This window comes from Lepus europaeus, chromosome 21 (genome assembly GCF_033115175.1).
Source record: "Lepus europaeus isolate LE1 chromosome 21, mLepTim1.pri, whole genome shotgun sequence".
Classification (NCBI taxonomy): domain Eukaryota; kingdom Metazoa; phylum Chordata; class Mammalia; order Lagomorpha; family Leporidae; genus Lepus; species Lepus europaeus.
This window is the reverse complement of record NC_084847.1, coordinates 29,012,968-29,034,206: the sequence shown is the minus strand read 5'-3', so window position 1 is coordinate 29,034,206 and position 21,239 is coordinate 29,012,968. Positions and strand designations below refer to the sequence as shown.

General features: G+C 47.1%; 1 protein-coding gene across 1 annotated transcript in view; it reads right to left on the bottom strand.

The window, feature by feature from the left end:
* LOC133750502 (uncharacterized) overlaps positions 1-20,314 on the bottom strand; it is a 31,377-nt gene extending 11,063 nt beyond the window's left edge. Inside the window, exons 1-16 of the mRNA XM_062180088.1 lie at positions 20,268-20,314; positions 18,288-18,401; positions 13,799-13,895; positions 12,841-13,049; positions 11,624-11,675; positions 10,647-10,822; positions 9,573-9,621; positions 8,542-8,723; positions 7,303-7,363; positions 6,297-6,478; positions 5,220-5,289; positions 4,238-4,419; positions 3,247-3,313; positions 2,244-2,428; positions 1,756-1,825; positions 735-916 (exon numbers count right to left, since the gene is read on the bottom strand). Coding sequence (XP_062036072.1) covers positions 735-916; positions 1,756-1,825; positions 2,244-2,428; positions 3,247-3,313; positions 4,238-4,419; positions 5,220-5,289; positions 6,297-6,478; positions 7,303-7,363; positions 8,542-8,683 — 1,141 coding nt within the window. The 5' untranslated portion in view covers positions 8,684-8,723; positions 9,573-9,621; positions 10,647-10,822; ... (3 more) ...; positions 18,288-18,401; positions 20,268-20,314. The remainder of the gene's footprint in view (positions 1-734; positions 917-1,755; positions 1,826-2,243; positions 2,429-3,246; positions 3,314-4,237; positions 4,420-5,219; positions 5,290-6,296; positions 6,479-7,302; positions 7,364-8,541; positions 8,724-9,572; positions 9,622-10,646; positions 10,823-11,623; positions 11,676-12,840; positions 13,050-13,798; positions 13,896-18,287; positions 18,402-20,267) is intronic.
* Between the last annotated feature and the right edge of the window lie 925 nt (positions 20,315-21,239).

Genomic DNA, 21,239 nt, shown 5'->3' with positions numbered 1-21,239 from the left:
CACAATGGGAGGACTGTCCCACGCAACAGCCAATGTGGGAGACTCCCAGGCTCACACACTCTGCTGAACATGGGAAACCCAAGAAACTTCACACCACTGAAGTCTTTGGTGCCATGCAGACACCGTGCCCCTTAGTGAATCCTGAGAGGCTCAAGGCCAGCACTGGTAATTTCAGATAGAACCCTCAGTACATGGTCCTGGGCTTTAGATAAGGGGTGATGTTACCACAAAGGAAATAAGAGAGACAGTGTGGTCCTGTTTAGGGGGGTGTGGTTAAGAACTCAGGCTGAGAAGGTAAGCCAAGACTACAGCTGTACTGGTAGGCATGCAGTATCTTAGCCATGGTTGGGGCAGAGGTCTCACAGGGAAGCCTACAACTGGCCAAAGGCATCCCACTCTACCAAGTAAGGCCTAGGAAAAAACCCATTCCATGCATGAGCACAGTCTATATTGCTGGATCCATGCCATCACACCTGCCTCAGGTGCCGACATGACCGGCTTTTGTGCCAGAAAATGGAGCATAATCTGGGGCTCTGAGGTTAAGAGACACCTGCCTGTGATACATCTTTGCTGCAAATTCCACAAAGGTTCTACTTCAGACCATCTAGATGGAGCTAAGGGACATCTTACCAAATCAGGACATTTTCTCTGGGGGTTAGAACAAGCAGGCCAGTGTCACTGAGGTACAATCAGGTGTGGCAGCTCTGCAGCAAGGTTCAAATCAAAGGACTCACCTACAATGGCCTCAGCACAGCAGAGGGGTTGCTGGGTTGTAAGGAGCCAGGCCCTAGCCCAGGCCTGGGCTGGTGCTTCAGGCTCATCTGCCCAATATGCACAGAGCACGTAGGACCCATCATCCTTGAGGATGGGCACGATGGCATCTGGCCCTTCCAGTGGGGGTGGATCTCCACACACCCTGAGGTGTGAATGCAGAGGGGAGGATGGAAGAGGTAGAAAACATGAAGGGTTAACACAAGGTCACTCAGTTCCAACCCATTTCCACCAAACCATCCTAGCAGTCTGAGAGATCTGTCACCCAATAGGGACAGGACCGACCACTAACAGCCTTGTGATCTAGATCCTCCCCTGGTCCAAAGTGAGCCTTCATCGGATAGGGAAAACCCAGTAGAATGCAGAGAGGATGGGAAAGGAAGACAGAAGGAGAGGAGGCTGGCAGCCAAAGGCCAGAAGACACACTTAGGAAGCAGAGGGCTCTGGTGCCCACTCTCAAAACCCCCTGGGGACAGAGAAGGACAAGCTGGCCAGAAGCCAGTTGTCTAGTTGCAGGGAACAGAATCCCCTTGTTGTGGAATGTTGCCACCCAGCTAAAGCACTTTAGCACCCCAAACTACCTTAGGATGTGTCCCATTTCCGTCAGCACTGTGGCATGCATCCGAGCGTTGGAATTCCTGTCTTTATGAATGTAACACAGGGATGCTGATGGAAGCAGAGGGGCCGAGGGCAAGGCCTCTCACTTTAATGGTGGCCACACAGAAGCAGTGGCAATAGAAATGACCTGGACTGGTTACTGGTTCCCAGGGTAACTATGCAGGTGTTCAGTGGATGTTGGGGGGAGTTGACCTGGACAGTCTTTGGGGACCTCAACAGCACATGGAGGTTTGAAGAGGTGCTCCCAGAGTCACCATGGGAGGAGTTCTGAATGGTATAAATGGCCCTTGGGGCACATTCTCTCCTTCCTGTGTGCAATCTCCAGATGTCCATGCTGAAACACCCTGAACCCATCTGAAGGTTTACCTGAGGATAGCCTCTGCCTGGTCTGTAGATGCCAACTCCACTTCCTCCTTTTGGCGGCAGGGGTTTTCCACTGCAGAGAGTACAAATGGGGCCGATGTGGTAACCAAGATGATATGCAAATGCGATGGCATAGTAAAGCTCAGGTACTGCCCACCATCACACAACTTACGGAGACATCCATGCTGTCTGGTTGTGGCATTACCTGTGCTCAAAAGAGTGTCACACCCAGGAGGACATGCTTCCAATGGCAAGTCTGCCAACCAAAGGAGAACTCCCTCCCTGGGATTTTGAGGCTAAGAAACACCTGCCTACATGACATCTGTGCTGTAGCCCCACCCAGTGTTCTGTATTTGTCCATACAGATGTAGCCATGTGATTGCCTACCCATCACCTCCTTTCCCAGGGGGTTACAGCAAGCAGGTCAGGATTATTGGGGTGGTCTCAGGAGGTTCGGCAGGTCTCAGCAAGATTCCCATCAAAGGACTCACCCACAATGGCCTCAGCACAAAAGATGGGCTGCTGGATTGTAGGGTGCCAGGCCCCAGCACAGGCCCAGACTGGAGCTTCAGCATCATCATCTGCCCAAAATCCACAGAGCATGTAGGATCCGTCATCCTTGAGGATAGGCACGATGACATCTGGCCCTTCCAGTGGGGGTGGATCTTCACCCACCCTGAAGTGTGAATGCAGAGTAGGGGAAGGAAGGGTTGAAAATATGAGGGCTTAACACAAAGTCACTCAGTTCCAACCCAGACCCACCTAACCTTCCTAGCATTGCATTTTTCATCCAATAGGGATGGGGCCATCCTCTAAGAGGATGTTCAAAAAGAGCCTTCCCATGGATAGGGCAGACCCAGTAGAATGTAGAGAGGAAAGGACAGGAGACAGAAGGAGAGGAGGCTGGGAACAGAAGGCCAGAAGTCACACTGAGGTCAGAGGGCTCTGGTGCCCCCCTTAAAACTCCCTGGGGACAGAAAAGGACACGCTGACCAAAAGCCAGTTGTCTAGTTTCAGGGAAAAGAAGCCCCTTTGTGTGGAATGCTCCCAACCACCTAAAGCACTTTGGCACCCCAGACCACCTTAGTATTGAGTCCCATTTCCTGCAGCACTGTGGAGTGCATCCGTGCACTGGACATTCCCTATCTTAATTACTATGCTGCAGGGTTGCTGATGAGGGACAAGCAGAGGGCTGAAGGAGAGGTGCCTGACATTTTATTGAGGACACACAGAAGCAGGGCATGAGGAATGACCTGGACAGTTAAATGGCTCCTAGGGAAACTTAGGGAGGTGTCTAACTGAGGTTAAGGGGGTGGTGAACTGGACAGTGTTTGGGGCCCACCTCAGCATATGGAGCTTGCAAGAGGTGTTCCCAGAGATTTCATGGGAGGAGATTTGATGGTATAAATGACTCATGGGGCACATTCTCTCCTCCCCACGTCTGCAATCTCCACATGTCCATACTAAACACCCTCAACCCATCTGTAGATTCACCTGGGGTTGGCCTCGGCCAGATCTGGAGATGCCACCTCTCCTTCCTTTTGGCTTGAGGCATCTTCCACTGCAAAGGAAAGCAAATGGGGCAGGACATGGTAAGTGAGAGGGCATTTACCAAAAGAATTCCCTCCCTGTCTGGGGAGTGTGAAACCCCCCACATATTCATCCTGATCTTACATACATTGTCAGTCGTTTCCAACCATGTCAGTCAATGGCCTTCTTGTCTGAATGTTTTAAGAGAACACCACATGATGGAGGACTTGTCCCATTCAACAGCCACTAGAGTGGGACTCCCCAGATCATACACTCTGCTGCCATATGATCATATGAATCCCATAGAGCTTCACACACACAGGAACCTTTTGGTGCCATGCAGACACTGTGCTTCTTAGTGGATCCTGAGAGGCACGAGGCCAGCACCAGCTATCCCAGCATGGAACCCTCAGAACATGCCCCAGGATTCCAGATGAGGATTTCAGTCACCACAAAGGGAACAAGGGAAGGAATGGCCCAGGTCACAGGCATCTGGTTAAGGTCTCAGGCCAAGAACATAGCCAGGACTATAATTGTCCTGGTGGGCATGCAGTGTCATGACACATAGCTGGGACAGATATCTCACAGGAGATCCCGGCACTGGCCAAAGGCATCCAACTCTTCCGTGGGTAGGCCTAGAATAAACCTGTCATGTGTACAACTATAGCCTTGAAGCTGGGGCCATGCCATCACACTAGTCTCTGGTGCAGCATCTTGGCCGGTTTCAGTGCCAGAAAGGAGAACATAACCTGGGACTCCAAGGTTAAGAAATACCTGCCTACAATTATTTGTGTTGCCCTTCACCCAGGGTTCTGCCTCTGTCCATTCAGATGTAGCCATGGGACAGCCACATCACTACCTTCCCTGGGGGAGTTACAGCAAGCAGGCCAGGGTTATTGGGGTGCACTCAGGAGCTTTGGTAGGGCAACAGCAAGATTCAAATCAAAGGACTTACCCACAATGGCCTCAGCACAGCAGATGGGCTGTTGGGTTGTAAGGTGCCAAGGCTCAGCAGAAACCTGTGCTGGTGTTTCAGACTCATCAGCCCAATATGCACAGAGCATGTAAGATCTGTCATCCTTCAGGATAGGCACGATGACATCCGGCCTTTCCAGTGGTGGTGGGTCTCCACACGCCCTGAGGCGTGAATGCAGAGAGGAGGAGAGGAGGGTGGAAAAGATGAGGGCTTAACATAAAGTCATTCAGTTCCAACCCAGTCCCACTAAATCTTGCAAGGAGTTTGAAGGGTTGTTACCCAACAGGGACAGGATCATCCTCTAAGAGCTGTCTGATCTGGATCATCCCCAGGTTCAGATAAAGTGAGTTTTCACATGGATAGGGAAGACTCAGTAGAACTTAGGGAAGACGGCACAGGAAGACAGAGGAAGGCCAGAAGCCATGCCGAGGAGCAGAGGGCTCTGGCACCCATTCCCAGACCCTGGGGACAGAAAAGGACAAGCTGGCCAGAAGCCAGTTCTCTATCTTCAGGGAAAAGAATCACCTTTATGGAATTCTGCCACCCAGCTAAAATACTTTAGTATCCTCGACCACCTCGGGATTGAGTCTCACTTCTGTCAGCCCTGTGGAGTGTGTCGGTGCATTGGGCATTCCCTGTCTTTACCAACATACTGCATCAATGCTGATGAGGGACACTTTTAATGGAGGCCACACGAAACAGTACATTAGGAATAAACTGGATTGGTGACTGGTTCTGTGAGAAATTTATGCAGCTGTCCAATGGAAGTTGGATAGAGGTAGCTGACCTGAACAGTGTTTGAGGCCCACTACAGCACAGGGAGCTTGCCAGAGTTGCTCCCAGAGTCTCATGAGAGGAGCTTTCCATGGTATAAATGGCTCACAGGGCACGTTCCCTCCTTCCTGTGTTGCCTTATCCAGATGGCCATGATAAAACACCCTCAACCCATCTGTAGACTTACCTGGGGATAGGCTCGATCTGGTCTGCAGTTGCCACCTCCCCTTCCTCCTTTTTGTAGGAAAGGTCTTCCACTGCAAAAAGGGCCATTGGGGCCGGATGTGGTGAGATGACATGTAAATGAGATGGCATTGTAAAGCTCAGGGGCTGCCCACTGTCACGGAGCTTCCAAGGACACCCATGCTCTCTGGTTGTTTTACTGCCTATGCTAATAAGAGCTTCACACCCATGTGGACATGCCTGCAGTGGCAAGTCTACTGCCAACCCAAGGAGAACTCTCTCCCCATCTGGGGAGTGTGGTATCCCACACATTAGGCATCCTGATCTTCCACAAGGGGGAAGCAGCCACTGGCCATCGGGTCCTCGGTCTATGTGCTCTAAGAGACCAACTGCACAACATGGGGCTTGTCCCAGGCTCATTAACCCTGCCACAACATAAACATGTGAAGCCCATAGATCTTCACATACACAGGAACGTTTTGATTTCATGCAGCACTGTGGCACTTAGTGGATCCTGACAGGCAAGGGGTCAGCAGAGGCTACCCCAGGATGGAGCCCTCTGTACATGGCCCAGGGTTCCAGATGAGGAGTGATGACAATAGAATAGGAATGAGAGAGAGAGCATGGCCTAGTTCAGGGGTATCAGGTTAGGATCTCAGGCCAAGAAAGTAGCCATGATTACAGTTCCTATCAGGCATGCAGTGTTATGTCACATGGTTGGGGCAGGGGTCTCACAGGGAAGCCTGCCATTGCCCAGAGGCATCCTACTCATCCAATTCACAAGCATGAGTGAGCACAGGCTGCATAGCTGGGGCCATGCTGTCACTCTGCTACATAGACATGGATGGGTCCAGTGCAGGAATACAGAGCATAATCTGGGCTCTGAGGTTAAGAAACACCTGAAGACACTACATCTGTGCTTCAAACTCCACCCAGGGTTCCCCCATAGTCCACTCAGATGTAGCCAGGGGACAGCCTCTCACATCACCACCTGTCCTTGGCATGTTAGATTGAGCAGTGCATTGGGGTGCACTCAGGAGATTTGGCAAGTCTGCAGCAAGAGTCAAATCAGGGGACTCACCCACAATGGCCTCAGCACAAAAGATGGGCTGCTGGGTTGTACATTGCACAACCTCAGACCAGGCCTGGGCTGGTGCTTCAGGCTCATCAGCCCAAAATCCACAGAGCAGGTAGGATCCATCTTCCTTGAGGACAGGCATGATGGTGTCTGGCCCTTCCAGTGGGGGTGGATCTCCACACACCCTGAGGTGTGAATGCAGATGGGAGGACAGAAGAGGTGGAAAAGATGAGGGCTCAGCACAAGGTCATTCAGTTCCAACCCAGTTTCACCAAACCTTCCTAGCAGCCTGAAAGGGTCTGTTAATCAAAGAACAGGACCATCCTCTATGAGCCATCCAATCTAGATCCTCCCCTTGTTCAGATGAAGTGAGTTTTCACAAAGATATGGCAGACCCAGCAGGACATAGAGAGGATTAGACAGAAACACAGGGGCAGAGGATGCTGTCAGCTAAAGGCCAGAAGGCACATCAGGAGCAGAGGGCTCTGGTGCCCCTCTTCCAGCACCCTTGGGACAGGAAAGAACAAGCTTGCCAGAAGCCAGTTGTCTAGTTTCAGGGAATAGAATCCCCTTGGCGCTCAATGTCCCAACAAAACTAAAGCACTTTAATACCCCAGACCACCTTGGGACTGTGCGCCCATTTCTGTGAGCACCGTGGAGTGTGTCACGGCATTGGACATTCCCTGTCTTTGTCACTGTACTGCAGGGATGTGGATGAGGGACAAGCAGAGGGGCTGAAGGGGTGGCTCCTCACTTTATGAATACTACACAGAAGCAGTTCATTCCCAGGGGAACTTATGCAGTTGTTCAGTGAGGTTAAGGGCATAGTGTTTGGGGCCTGACTCAGCACATGGATTTTCCAAGAGGTGCTCCCGGAGTCTTCATGGGAGGTGGTATAAATGTCTTCATTTGAGTGGTATAAATGGTTCTCAGGGCACTTCTCTCCTCTCCGTGTCTGCCACCTCCACATGTCCATACAAAAACACCCTCAACCCATCTGTAGATTTACCTGGGGATAATAGCTCTGCCTGCAGATACCACTTCATCCTTTTGGGAGGAGGTATCATACCCTGCAAAGGAGACAAATGAGCAGGAAATGGTAAATGAGATGACATGCAAATGCTATGGCAAAGTAAAGCACAAGTACTGTGCAATGTCCCATTAGCATCTGAGGACTTCTATGTTGTCTGCCTGTGGCACTGCCTCTGTTAGCAACTGTCTCATTCGCAGGAGGTCATGCCTACAGTGGCAAGTCCTTTGTCAATAAATAGAGACCTCCCTCCCTGTCTGGGTAGCATGTTATCCCACACAATAGGCATCCTGATTTTCCACAAGTTGTCAGCCACTTTCCTCACTAAGGGTCCCTGGCTATGAGATTAAATACAACATAGGAGGCTCATACCAACTGCCCCCCTCCTGTACATCAACTAATGGGAGCTATGGGCTCTAAAGGTCAAATACTTTAGGGTATTTGGGATGGACAAGTGTAACCCACGAGTCTCCCATTCATGGGAGTCCTTGCAGTTATGCAGGGTTTGCAGGGTAGCCTGATAGGTGTGAAAATTACACTGGATGCTTCAAGATGGAACTTCAAGACATGGTCAAGGGTTCTACATCAGTGAGGTGTGAAGTCAACATGGAAGACAGAGTATGGACTAGTTCAGGGAGACCTGGGTAAGATCACATGCTGAAAGCTGGTCATGATGGCAGCTACCCTGGCAGCCATGCAGTGTCATGGCATGTGGCTAGGGCAGAGATCTCACAGGAAAGACTGCCACTGCACACAAGAATTCCATTATCCCAAGTGGAGGCCTGGCAGAAACCATGCCACATGCATTTTAAAAGCTCCATGGCCAAGGGGAGGGATGCGGGTGGGAGGGAAGTTAGGGGAGGGGGGAAGCCATTGTAACCCATAAGCTGTACTTTGGAAATTTATATTCATTAAATAAAAGTTTAATAAATGAAAAAAAAAAGCTCCATGGCCATTGCAGGTGCCTCAGGCAAGGAGACCCAACAGGCGCTTTGGGGCCAAAGGTTTATGTGGCCCGGGGATATGAGCCTAAGACACAGGTGTAGACCCATGCTATGTTTATGCTGCAAACTCCATCCTCACGTCGGCCTCCATCCATCCATATGTACCCATTAGGATTTTCCACCACATCACCACTTTCATCAGGGGGCCAAGGATGTTATGGTGGATACAAGAGCTCCAGAAAGGCTGCAGCAAGATTCCCAGTGAGACACTCACCCTCAGTGGCCTCTATCCAGTGGATGGACTGTTGGTCTAAGGGCTGCTGGACCCTGGCCCAGGCCTGGAACAGTATTTCCAGCTTGTCCCCCCAGAAGGCACGCCACATGTAAGATGCATCTGCAAGGTGTGTGAATGCCATGATGTGATGCTCTTCAGGTAGAGATCAGTCTTCACACACTCTGATGTGCACAGGTAGAGGGGAGATGGAAGGGATGAGGGTTTAACACACAGGCATTCCTGTCCACCCAGTCCCACCTGGCTTTCCTAGCAGGAAGAAAGGGTCTGCCACTCATTGAAAACATTCCCATCATCTAAGAGCCATCAGACTGCAATCTTCCCCTTCTGAGACAAAGTGAGCCTTCATGGGGAATGGACAGACCCAACAGGATGCAGATATAATGGGACAGGTTGGGGAGGTAAGGAGGGTCCCTACAGGAATGGCCAGAAGGCAGGCTGAAGGGCAGAGGGATCTGATGCCTGCTCTTCCAGGCCCTGGGCATAGCAAGGACCAACGGAAGATGGTCATATTTTGGAGAACAAGAGTCCCCTTGATTCAGGTTGGGGTCCTGCCTACACACCCAGCCAAATCTCTTTAGCACCCCAAGCACACTGCAGGACTTAGGACAAATTTCCCTCAGCACTGGGGTATGGCCCAGGACATTGGCCATTTCTGTCTTTATCAAACTCCCATGGGGACACTGAGGAAGGAGAAGCAGAGAGGCCTAGGGAAGGGCTCCCCAATTTTTAAGGAGGCCACACAAGTTGTGAAAGCAGCAATGACATGGAAATGTGACTGGACCCCAGGCCACCACATGCAGATGTCCTATGGAGGTGGGAGGTGGGGATCCACCGCAGCACATGGAGAAAAGAGGTGCTACCAGAGCCCTCAGAGGATGAGCTCAGAGTGGTGGAAATATCCCATGAGCTCTGAGTGGTATAGATATCACATGGGGCCCATTCTCTCCTCCCAATGCCTTCCATCTCCAAATGTCCATACTAAAGAACCCTCTATCCATCTATAGACTTACCCGGTTATAGCTTCATGTGGCACTTTGTCCTCAAGGGAATTCCCATAGACTACAAATAAATTTAGACAGGGGAGTTGCTGTGAGACAAAGAGCCCAATTATAGGTCAGAACAGCCCCAGAGGCCCAGGGAGATGCCCGTTGACAGCTGGCTTGGTGGCCTTTGCCATTAACATGGGACTGCTTCTCACTTACAGCCTGCATGGCTCCTGAATATCAGGCATCCCAAAACTCCAAAAGGGATCAGCTGCTGTTTGGCCCTGTAGGATCACTGCAAATGGCCCAGCTGGTTTCTTCCTCGACAGCTGCCCTAAAGAGCCTTCCCACAACCAACAGCCAGGCCTTTGTGGTACCCATGTTGCGCAGTTTGCCACAGGTTGAATGGTGAAAGCCCTGGAATCTCATTCCCATAGGAATCTTTAGGGTCATGAACACACCCCAAACGTTGGGGACCTGTGAGAGTCACAATGATCAGACTGGTTCCCTCCTCATGGCATACAGTGATATGGCCAATGCTTCTAATAAGCAAAGAGTGATATCAACTCAATGTGTAGAGTGACATGTTGTGTCAGTTTAGAGGTTTTGGGTCTTTCATAAGATCACAAGTGGAGAGGGTAGCTTTGATGATAGTGGCCCCTACAGGCAGTGTGCCATAGCATGCGACTGGGACAGGGATCTCACAAGGAAGACTGCCACTGGCCACATATTATCCACTAGTACAAGTGTAGGCTTGGAACACTCCATGCCATGTGTACAGGGCTGGTGCACACCACGCTGGGATCCACAGACTGCTGCCATGTTGTCACCCCTGCTAGAGGAGCTGCAGCACAGCAGCGTGCTGAGGAAAACCACCCTTTGGGGAAGCAGAGCTACTAGGTGAACACACAGGTATAGACCCACATGACATCTTTGCTTCAAACTCCCTCTGGGGGTTCTTAGGCTTTCCTTCCTAGTCCGACTAGAGCAGCCCATCCATTGCCCAACCATGCCAGGGTCCTTGTGAGAGCAGGGCAAGTATGCTGGGATTCACTCCTTACCCTAAGTGGCACTGGAAGCACCCCCAGTTGGTGTACTCACCTCCAAACCTTGTGCACCACGAGTACTCTTCCAGCACTACCGTCCAGCCACCACCGGGATAACGCTGCTGCATAACCAGCTTGGCTTTCATGACGATGCACCAACAATATTCACCCACGATCAGCCCTGGTACCAACTCAGACTCTACTTGAGGTGGAAAGCACCCACTGATCCTGCTGGATTAGGAAGGGTGGAGAAGTTATCATGGTAGTTAAGGTACCAGAGGGCCCTGTCAGGCCTGCAGCACAGGAAGGTTGATTCTGCCACCAATGAAAATGGGCCTTTCAGCTAACAGCTGTCTGAGCAGGATCCTCCCCTTGCTGAGCAAAGTGAGGAACTGCAGGACGTGGAGGCACAGCATGAGCTACAGGTGGAGGCACCGGAAAAAGGATGGAGAGATGGTGCTGGAAGATGGCCAGGATTCCGGCTGAAGAACAAAGAGCTGTGATGCTCAGAAATGGAATCCTCCTGACACCCAGATACAAGCAGAACAGTGTTTGTCACATTTGACAAAAGCAGTTAAATATTACTAATCTCAGGCGTGGTAATGTACCTGCTACAGCACAGTGGGCTTCTAGTTCTGTGGCCACCCTGCCGGCCTTCTCAACATTTTGGTTGTGATTTTTTTCCCCTGCACTTCTTTCTATCAGCCATCTCCATAAACACAGAGATGAAAGCACAGGAAGAAGATAGGGAACCCTGTCTTTTAATCTATGCACAACAGAAGTGATAACTGCAGGAGATTCCTGCAAAGACCAGTTGATCTGAAGCAACCTAATGGAGACCACATGGGAATGTGAGGAAGAAATGGCGATCTCTGTGGATACCAAAATGATTACAATAATGCTCTTCATAGAGAAACAGCGTGATCGCCTAGGGTGTGTGAAATCCTTCCATTCAGCATACTCAGTTTCTCCCTAAAATATGGGTCCCCAGATGTCAATCACAAAGAAATGTCCAAGATTCCTCAGTCTTACCTGGGGCAGATTAGGTCCCGGCAACCACCCTTCATTTGCGTCATTTCTTTTGCTGCAAATAAATTCCAACAGGGATGGTCAAATTAGGGAGGTCTTAGTACATGTGCAATCCAGTTCCCGACAATGACACAGTAATACCCATAAACTTTATTTGACAATGGCATACTGTGAGAGAAATATTTCACGTGGTGACCCCTTGAGCAAAACCTTCTTGGCATGAAAGTCAATATCCAAACCTCTTTGTCCTGAAAACAATGAATCTAATTTTTTCCACACAAATTCTGAGAAACCACCCTATCGGCATTCTAAAAGAATTAAAGTTATTCACTTTTCTCCTGTTAGAATGCCAGGATGTAGATGATTTACAGGAATCTGTACACTGGCGTTAGACTAAGGATAAAATCTATTCAAATTCTTCACAAGATTAGTCTTTGATGCTGCACAGAAACAGTTGTCAATCATGACCACTATGATCTACAGTGTTCACTGTTGCCTCTGGAAATCTTGGAAGTATGGGAGTGGCAGCAATGTTTATGTCCTGGGTTCAGATAGCTAAGGAGTTGGAAGAGAATTTAAAAGATACAGAGAATTGGCTACATTTGGTAAAATACGGGTCACGTGTTCGACAGAGATATAGGCAAGATGCCTCTGGCAGTGTGATAGCATAGATTGTCAAGAGTCAGGTTCTACTGCATCAAGTATCTGTTTCGATGCCACATGGCAAAGGCTGTGCCCTATTTAAAATACATGTGCAATTGTTCCTAAAGGCAAAGCTACAACTACCAGGCAAACAGTTATTGGGCCTACTGTATAGAAGAGGAGACAGAAATCCAAAAATAAATAAATAAACAATGATTTTTCCACAGTCAGTGAAAACAGTGCTGAGGACACAGATGGGCCATTTCACTCTCAGCACAGGGCTCACTCTCCCTCCTACAAGCCACCACCTGTCCCAACCTCCTTCCTGTCCTTTCAAACTGGATGGATACTGCCTCTTGCTCCAAGGCCACCTGCACTGAGGAAAATGGAGACTTCTGAAATGCTAGGAACTTCAAGCCTATGCATTTCTTACTCTAGTTCTCATTCAGAATTCCTCATCATGTCATACCCACAGATAGTCCATGGAAACAAGGTTGCAGGAAAAATGTCTCCTGCAGGGAAGTGGAGTCTCCTATAAATTTGAGACTTTCTGAAATCAGAGCCTGAGGCCCCCTTACCCAGGCTACATTTGTAGACAAGATGCTTTTCCAGCCTGATGTGAACAACCAGTGGCTCCAGCGAGCCCTGTGTGTGTTGGCTGTCAGGGTCATGTTGGGCGAGGAGGGCTCTGGGATGTTGGTTGAGATGACAAATCTGTGTCTGTTTTCTTGACTTCTTACATGGCCGGTGCCGCTTGCGGGTGCGTGCCTTATTTACACGGCATTTCCTAAGGTACGACAGGAGAGAAAATGTTAAGGGTAGAAATATGTGCATGATACCATCTCTGCATTTCAACAGGATTCATGGAGAATTCTCTCACAGACCCTGCAAACAGCAGCACTGACAGGTTCGGGTAAATGCTTGTGGTGAAGAAGACATAACGAGAGCTTCCTCCGTGTTAGAGGGTGACCCTGTGTTCAGTCCACATTGCCAGGACTCTTCCTTCACCCCCCACACACAGAAGCTCCTTTAGCTGCTCACTTCAACCACAGACATTTCCAAGTAAAATACATAGCCCACTGCAGTGACTGAACACCAAGGCACACTCAGATGCATGTCCCTTATTACTGGTGTTCATCAGAAAGAAATGAAAGGCTGGCAGGGTCAATCTTAGGCAATATCCTCAATCAGGAGGCAATGGTGATTGAGAGAGAATGACACGGTGATGGCAACACATCATGTGCATAGCACCCCATGCATTGCTCGCTATCCTCTGTTTGGTTAGTTATGTGAATCTGAACTCAAGAAATTCCTTGTTTTTTGAAAGAGAAAAGGGGACTTTGATAAGCACCACAGCCCATAATGTAATATTTTCATTGTTGCGCATGTTTTATAAATATTTACAAGATAGGTCCCCAACATGTGAATTCCTGCCCTTCTCCTGATGCAAGTCTCAGTTTCCCCAGCTAAGCTGGCCCATTTCACTGATACCACATATATCTTCCTCCTGCTTGCAATGCCCAAAGCCCCACTTACTGTAACTCAGCAGGTGCCAGCTTCTCAAGCTGTGGAGGTCCAAGTGCTGGCTTCTCCCTTAGCCTGGATTGAATCACGTCTTTGCCCTCGCCACAATCTGAAACAGACACACGTGCCTCAGTGGACAGCTGGACACACTGCCGAGGCCACTGTCTCTAGGGAGGAGCCACTCTAGTCCACCACTCCAGGTAAGCATTTCCTCATCTTTGTCTCTCCACCTCCCAACAACAGGATATTTGATACCCCCCCACATTTAGAATGAACAGTGTTCCAAGGTGAATGGTGACCTGACAAAGCAGTTCAAATGGTATTCGACAGAATCAAAATTCCCTTCCATTAAGCTGTGACTGAATCATGGGCAATGCAGTTACCACACTTTGCAGCTTCTTCAGTCAAACACTAACTTGTAGCATGAAACAGTGACCTCCAATATGGTTGGTAAAGCACACTAGCACTGGGGATAGTGGTTCTTCTATGCTGAGTTCAAGCTTTCACGTTTGGGGAGTTTCCAGACAGAATCGCAGCTAGATAGAATTGTGTAAAAACAGAGTGCTAAACACCCAAAGGCCCTGAAAGAAATATATACACCTACTAATACAGTTCCTGTTAAATTAGAAAAAAAATGAAAAAGAATAAATAAATCTGCTCCAGGTTAGGAATCACCTTATATATTGTACAAAAAATATATCCCATATTTCATAGCAACAATTTACAGAGGTAGGAATTATGACAGCACTTGTGGGAACCGAGGAGGGGTCTAAGGCACGCAGAGATTGACAAGTTGGAGAAAAGCCCAGGGAGGGTCTCAGAGTCCCTGCTCTATACTCTGCTCTGTGCTACCACAAAGACTCAGGAGCCTTCTTCCTCTTCAAGAAGAGTTTTTGTTCCATGAGTGCATTTTTCCCCTAAGCAGGGCAGTCCCTGGTCCAGACAATGTCATTTACAGATACCACGATGTCAGCACAGACTCCATTAGCACCTATAACAGAGATCTTGTGGACTCTTCACATTTCTCTGTGTGACCAGCACAAGGATTTGCCAACTGGAACTCAAAAGAAGCTTGAATTGAAGTTCATCGGTCCCACACATGAAACCCACACCAGCTGGTACAGGATACAGAGGCTGCTAGTTAACTGACATCTCACCCCACACTTAAATGAAACATGGAAAAGTTGCTGAACTAGTGCCTTGGTTATTCCAAATTGACATGAAAATAGCTTATACAGTTCTCAGAGTATTGTAACAATGGATTTTCTTAGGATAAAGGGAAGAGCCAAACCTAGAAAGCCTTTATTTTATCAGAGGGACAAAATTATCATTTACCATTTTAGTGAGAGGACCTATGGAACTCACTGTTTTCCTCTTGGTGGAAGATGAAGCCGAAATGACAAACTATCTCTTTCAGATCTTGTATTTCCCGCTGGTTCTCTGCTAGTCGGCAATGCGATGCCTGATTACACGCAACCATAATATTTTTATTGACTGGATCAGATGAAGGACTCAGTGGTACTGCCATTCTGATGGTTCTGGCAGACCAAGGGGCTTCAGAGACTAGGTAGAAGATACCCAAGAACAGAGTGAGTTACAACAAATGACATTCAGAAGCTCTAATGAGGGCTGGGGGATGACAACAGCCATATTTCTGAACTTACTGTTGGGAAACACCCCACAGAACTTCAAAGTCTTCGATCAAAATCCTGTCACTATTAAGTGATCAACACTCAGCTTTTAAGCGACTTCTTATTACTCAGTCACTGTCACAAGTGAGAGAACGAACTCCCTGCTTGCCAGCTTGCCAAGTAACTGTTGGAAGTAGCAATAGCAGAATGAGAAGATGGCCGGTGTTGGAATGTTAGTTGTTGACTTCCTGTCGCCAAGGATACCTGGTCCCTTCTTAAAGGCACCACCAACTCATTCCTCACTCTCAGGAGCAGTGCACCCCTGTGCTGATTTTAAACACCTGCATTTTCCACTAGGAAAATCTAAGCACATTTCCCACTCTCCCTCCCTCCCTGTGGTTGAAAACACTAAGGAAGAATTCATTTCCAAACAAGTGTTATTTTCTCAAAGTGCTCTCAATAAGTCACTCACCCTGCCTTTCTGTTAAAATGGGTCTCCAGGCTTTTCTTCCAGGGAGACATGTCACATGATAAACTACCAGGATGTTCTTCTCTGGGTTTCTGCAAGCCTTTCTATAGCCATTAAATAGTGTAGGGTCAGAAAGCAGAGTAAAGCACATACAGAATGAAAAAATAATAATTTGTGTCCCATCTCAAAATATTTTTGGCTCTACTCAATGTTGTAATGGCTTATTTTCCCTCACACAGGCAGCATGTTGCTATTTCACTCTACTAAAATCAGTTAGACCTCCCTACATCCTAAGTCCTTCCTCAGACTTTGGGGGCATTGTTTTGTTTTCGGTGTCATTAAACACAGCATTTCCTACTTGTCACTTGCATGTTTTGTTCTGGACCCAAAAAAGATCATTTTAGGCTGGCGCCGCGGCTCACTAGGCTAATCCTCCGCCTTGAGGCGCCGGCACGCCGGGTTCTAGTCCCGGTCGGGGCACCGATCCTGTCCCGGTTGCCCCTCTTCCAGGCCAGCTCTCTGCTGTGGCCAGGGAGTGCAGTGGAGGATGGCCCAAGTGCTTGGGCCCTGCACCCCATGGGAGACCAGGAGAAGCACCTGGCTCCTGGCTCCTGCCATCGGATCAGCGCGGTGCGCCGGCCGCAGCGCACCTACCGCGGCGGCCATTGGAGGGTGAACCAACGGCAAAAGGAAGACCTTTCTCTCTGTCTCTCTCTGTCCACTCTGCCTGTCAAAAATTTAAAAAAATAAATAAATAAAAATTTTTTAAAAAGATCATTTTAAAGATATCAAGGCACTCCAATAGTTTACCTATATTCTCCTGCATACACATAGTCACCATCTATTTCTAGAATAGATATGAAGCTGATGCTACTTTTCAGATGTTTTCCTTTGGTTCCAACACATATAGAGTTGAACAGGGCCCAGTGGTAGTTCTTATGCAATGTTAACTGATAGATTTTTTTTTCTTATATGGTTGAACCCTATTGAATAATGGCTGAATTCCACTAAAATCACTGTTAACACTGAGCATGCTTTTGTGGTGCCTGGTGATCCACTGTGTGCACGTGCATTACAAGCTGATACTGTGGTGGGAGCACCCACCTTCTCACTTTCTTGGCTTCGATTCCCAACCAGATTTCATGAACCTCAGACTTAGAGGACTCTCCTGGAGTCCAGGTTTCTTCAGTTCAGCTGCTGGACTTATCTAACTTGGGGTGGCAAGGGGACTGACACTGGTATGCTGAATATTCCTCTCTAAGTAGAGGAAGAAGTGGAATGGATCGAATACCTTCTAAAGCCTCTCTACCCACCCCACACTGTCTCCCAAAGACACTGTATAATGGTATCATTTTGTGAAATGAATGAAAGATTTCTTTTAAAATTTATTTTCTTGTGTCAGTGGACTTGACATTCAGTGGCAGAAAGTATTATATATCAAAACCTTCCTTGTCAAAATGACAATCATGGGGAGCACAAAGTCGCATATCTCGATCTCACACAAGGATGAGCTTAGGCAGTGCTAGTAAAAGATCATAATAACAGTAACAACTACTTGAGTAGCATATGCCAGGCCTCTGGCTAAGTACTCTACACGTGATGGCATTTTATTCTCACTACAATCCTTGAGATAGCAGTGTAAGCAGAAGCAAACACACCTATAGGAGAGGGACAGTCAGTACCTTTTTAGCCAGGTTTAAATGTTTGTGTTTCACTGGTTCATGCAGAGCGATCAGTGAATCAGAGAAGTATTCATTGCAGTATCATTTGCCCATACAGAGGACTGCACTCCTAGATCATCAGGAGCAAAGTGCACAGGCATCTGCAGCATCCTTCCGTATGATGTGAAACTACTCTGGTGACATAGACATACTCAGGGCCTTTAGGATATCAAGAGAAGTACAAGACTTGAGTCTTCACTTGAATGGCTTCCTGGAATCCACTCTCTAATACTTAGCATTCCCTCTGAAGACTTTTGGCTTTTAGACCCACAATATATGCATATAGAGAATATTTTACTCTTAGAAAGATGGAATCAGTGGCTTAGGCTTTCTTCCCTGAACCGAGAATTGTTCTGATTTCTATAGAGACTAAATAAGTATACAAGTAATACTTCCTCATAGTTATTAGAGCAAAGGAGTTATCAGGTTGGAACCCTCTGATGTCACTGAATTCACATGTGGCGGGATGACTATTATTTCAAATGCATTCAACTTGTGAGGAAAGCATTGCATTTCCACTTGCTGCTGATGTACAAAACAAGGTGGAGTGAGTATTGCCCAGGTCCCCCTGATGTGAGAACTGCAGCCAGATCTCAGGTACAGATCCCTCTACCCACAAATCCCTCAAAACATTTCCAATTAACTTGACAGAAGTCTTTCCATATAGGTACTTCACTTACCTCTGCCTCATTTCTGCTAAAAGCCATTCACAAATTCAAAATTTGCGTCTGAGGTTTTGCCACAATGGATCATCAGCACCACGTTCTGGCCACTCACTATTAATTGGAGATGCACTGTTGGATAAAGATGCAGGAAACAAGAGCAGGGTGGGAGTGATATTTGGCACTAGGATTACGATACTGCTTGTATACACATACTCTATATCACTGGCTGGGCAAACATCACAGTTCAGCTTCCTCTTTCTGATTCCTGGGAGGAAGATTGGAAAATACTGCCACCAATGTGGGGGTCCTGAATTAAGGTCTGTTCTTCATTCTTACGGCTGGCACAGGCCAAGTTGTTGTAGGCATTAGTATAGTAACACAGGGGATGGGAAATCTCCCTCTCACTGGTTCCCCCTCTTCCTTTCTCTGCCTTTAAAATAATTAGAAATATGTAGCTATTATAGAAATAAGAAACTGAGGCATGAAAACAAGAAAAGACACATCATTGCTATTATTATTGAAGTAAAATTCAGCTACCATAAAATCTACCACTGTTAGGCATACATTTACTATATTGCAAAGAGTTTTCAATCATCCCCAATTCTAGAATATTTTGATAAACTCTCCATTTCTGTCTTACAATGCCTGGCATCCACTCCCCAATGTTCTCTCTGGAGATCTCATTTGGAATATTTCTGGTGCATAGAATAATACATTTGGCACTTTGCACCTGGCTTCTTTCACTTTGTGTAACATTTTCAAGGGTTATCCAGGTTGCAGCATGTATATGTACTTACACAGAATTCTATACATGAGGTCTCCTGTCTGTTTTCACCTGCATCCTGTTGGATGTTCAGAGGGTGTAATGCTACCTGTGAAATCTATTAGCATCTATGGATTACAGTGCTATATTCACTTAATGCTGTGGCTACTCTTTTGGTATAGCAGGTCAAGACTGCCACCTGTGATGTTTGCATCCATATGAACATTGTTTCATACACTGGCTACTCTACTTTTAATCCAACACACTTTTAATGGCCCAGGAAAGCAGGAAAGGATGACCCAAGTACGTGGATGCCTGTAACTCATTTGAAAGGCCTGGATGAAGCTCCTGGCTTCTGGCTTTTGCCTCACCCAGCCTTGCCTGTTGAAGTCATCTGGGGAGTGAGCCAGAAGTTGAAAAAAATCTTCCTGTCTCTCCCTCTTGTTTTGTAACTCTGACTTTCAAATAAATTAATAAATGTTTTATGCACATCATTATAGCAGTAACAGTTTAGAATAGGCACTTCTTTGGTTGGATCAGAAACTAAAATTTGAGAAGTAGAAGCTCAGTCATTATTTGTGACCTTTTTTTGAATAAATGCATTTTTATTTCTGGTGTATTACTGCACTGCTGATGCGTTATCACCCTTACAGAAGCCATTACTGGCCCAAGTCAAAAAGAGGATCATCTGTAAAGGATGACTGTAGAAAGTGGGCTAAATGGTCAGTGTCTACAGAGGCAAATTGTACTCTCTCATTGTTTTTTCCTAAGGTTTTTCTCTTAACCAGCTCATCAGCTTGTCTCAGAGCAATAAATCATTTCCTCCAGTATCTCTAGGATATTATGAACTCCACTCTGTCTCTTCCTATTGCACCCACAAACAAATTCATTACCTTGGATTGGCCCTACAGGCAGAGCTTCTTCTCCAACTTGTTGAAGTGTGTTCAGGTCCTACTACTTCTATTAGACCAGAGCCTCATGGTCCTATTCTTACCCTACAGGAAGTGGTGCATTCGCTCCCTATAAACCTAATCTGGGTCCATCAGGGACACTCCCTGGCCAGGTACACAAGTCACTGTAGAGTAAGTTCCTCTCCCAATCCTTACTGCTCAGCTTAGGTTGCCCCTTGAGGAGCTGGATGAAAGATCAAACATAAGTCAGGGTCGCTTTAAGTTTCTGACTCAGGTTATATTATTCTCACCCTCTTTTGGTGACATTTGAGATAGTGTTACCTGTTATTTCTTGGTCTAATTCTTGTCCTAAAACAGACTTTCTTTCTTTGATGTGCTCCCTTGGCTCTTGGATCACAAGATGTGTACCTCAGCCCAGATGCTGCAGGAGACAAAGAATAAAGACCAAGTTAATCTCTCAGTTGTAGTTCACCAGGTATATGTTACACACATCACTAGCCCCCAGGGACTCAGAAAAGTCTCATAAGGGACCTCAGAGTGATACAACATTGGGAGGGAAAGCTTAATGAACTGCTACTCGAATTTCATGCAGATCTGACATGGGTAGGAAAAAAAGGGGGGGGGGGGCGTGCATCTCTATTCCCTCTGCCATCACTGCTACAGTGGAGACCTGGGGTCAGCAGGGGGAGAGCCTACACCCAGTGTTGGACACAGGCAGGGAGCAGATGCACAAGCCTTAGTGTCAGTTGCACACCACTAGTTGTCTGGCAATGAGAGCAGAGGGGGAAAGCTGCATAAGGGAGCCTTTTACAAGCCAGTACAATTGAGTGGCAAGTGGGGCTGAAGTGATTATCTGGCATGCCTACAAACCACAGATATAACCAGAGAGAAAAGAAGTCTACAAATACCATGAACAAAGGCAAAAATCAAAAAATCAAAAATAAGGATGACACTATGAGACCCCCAAAGGAAAATCACAATATGTCAATATTAGAAAATGATGATGAAGAGATTAAGGAAATGCCAGAAACAGAATTCAAAAAATTAATCATTGGATTACATAGAAGCAATCAGAAGCAAATTCATGAACTAAAGAAAAATATATATGATTGAAATTTTTTCATTTGAAATTGAGGTTTTAAAGAGAAATCAAAATGAAATACAAGAAATGAAGAATTCAATAGCTCACATAAAAATTTTAGTGAAAAGTCTTAACAACAGAGTAGGTGAGGCAGAAGAAAGAATATCTAAGCTAGAAGACAAATCCCTGAAAATTTTATAGTCAGACCAAAA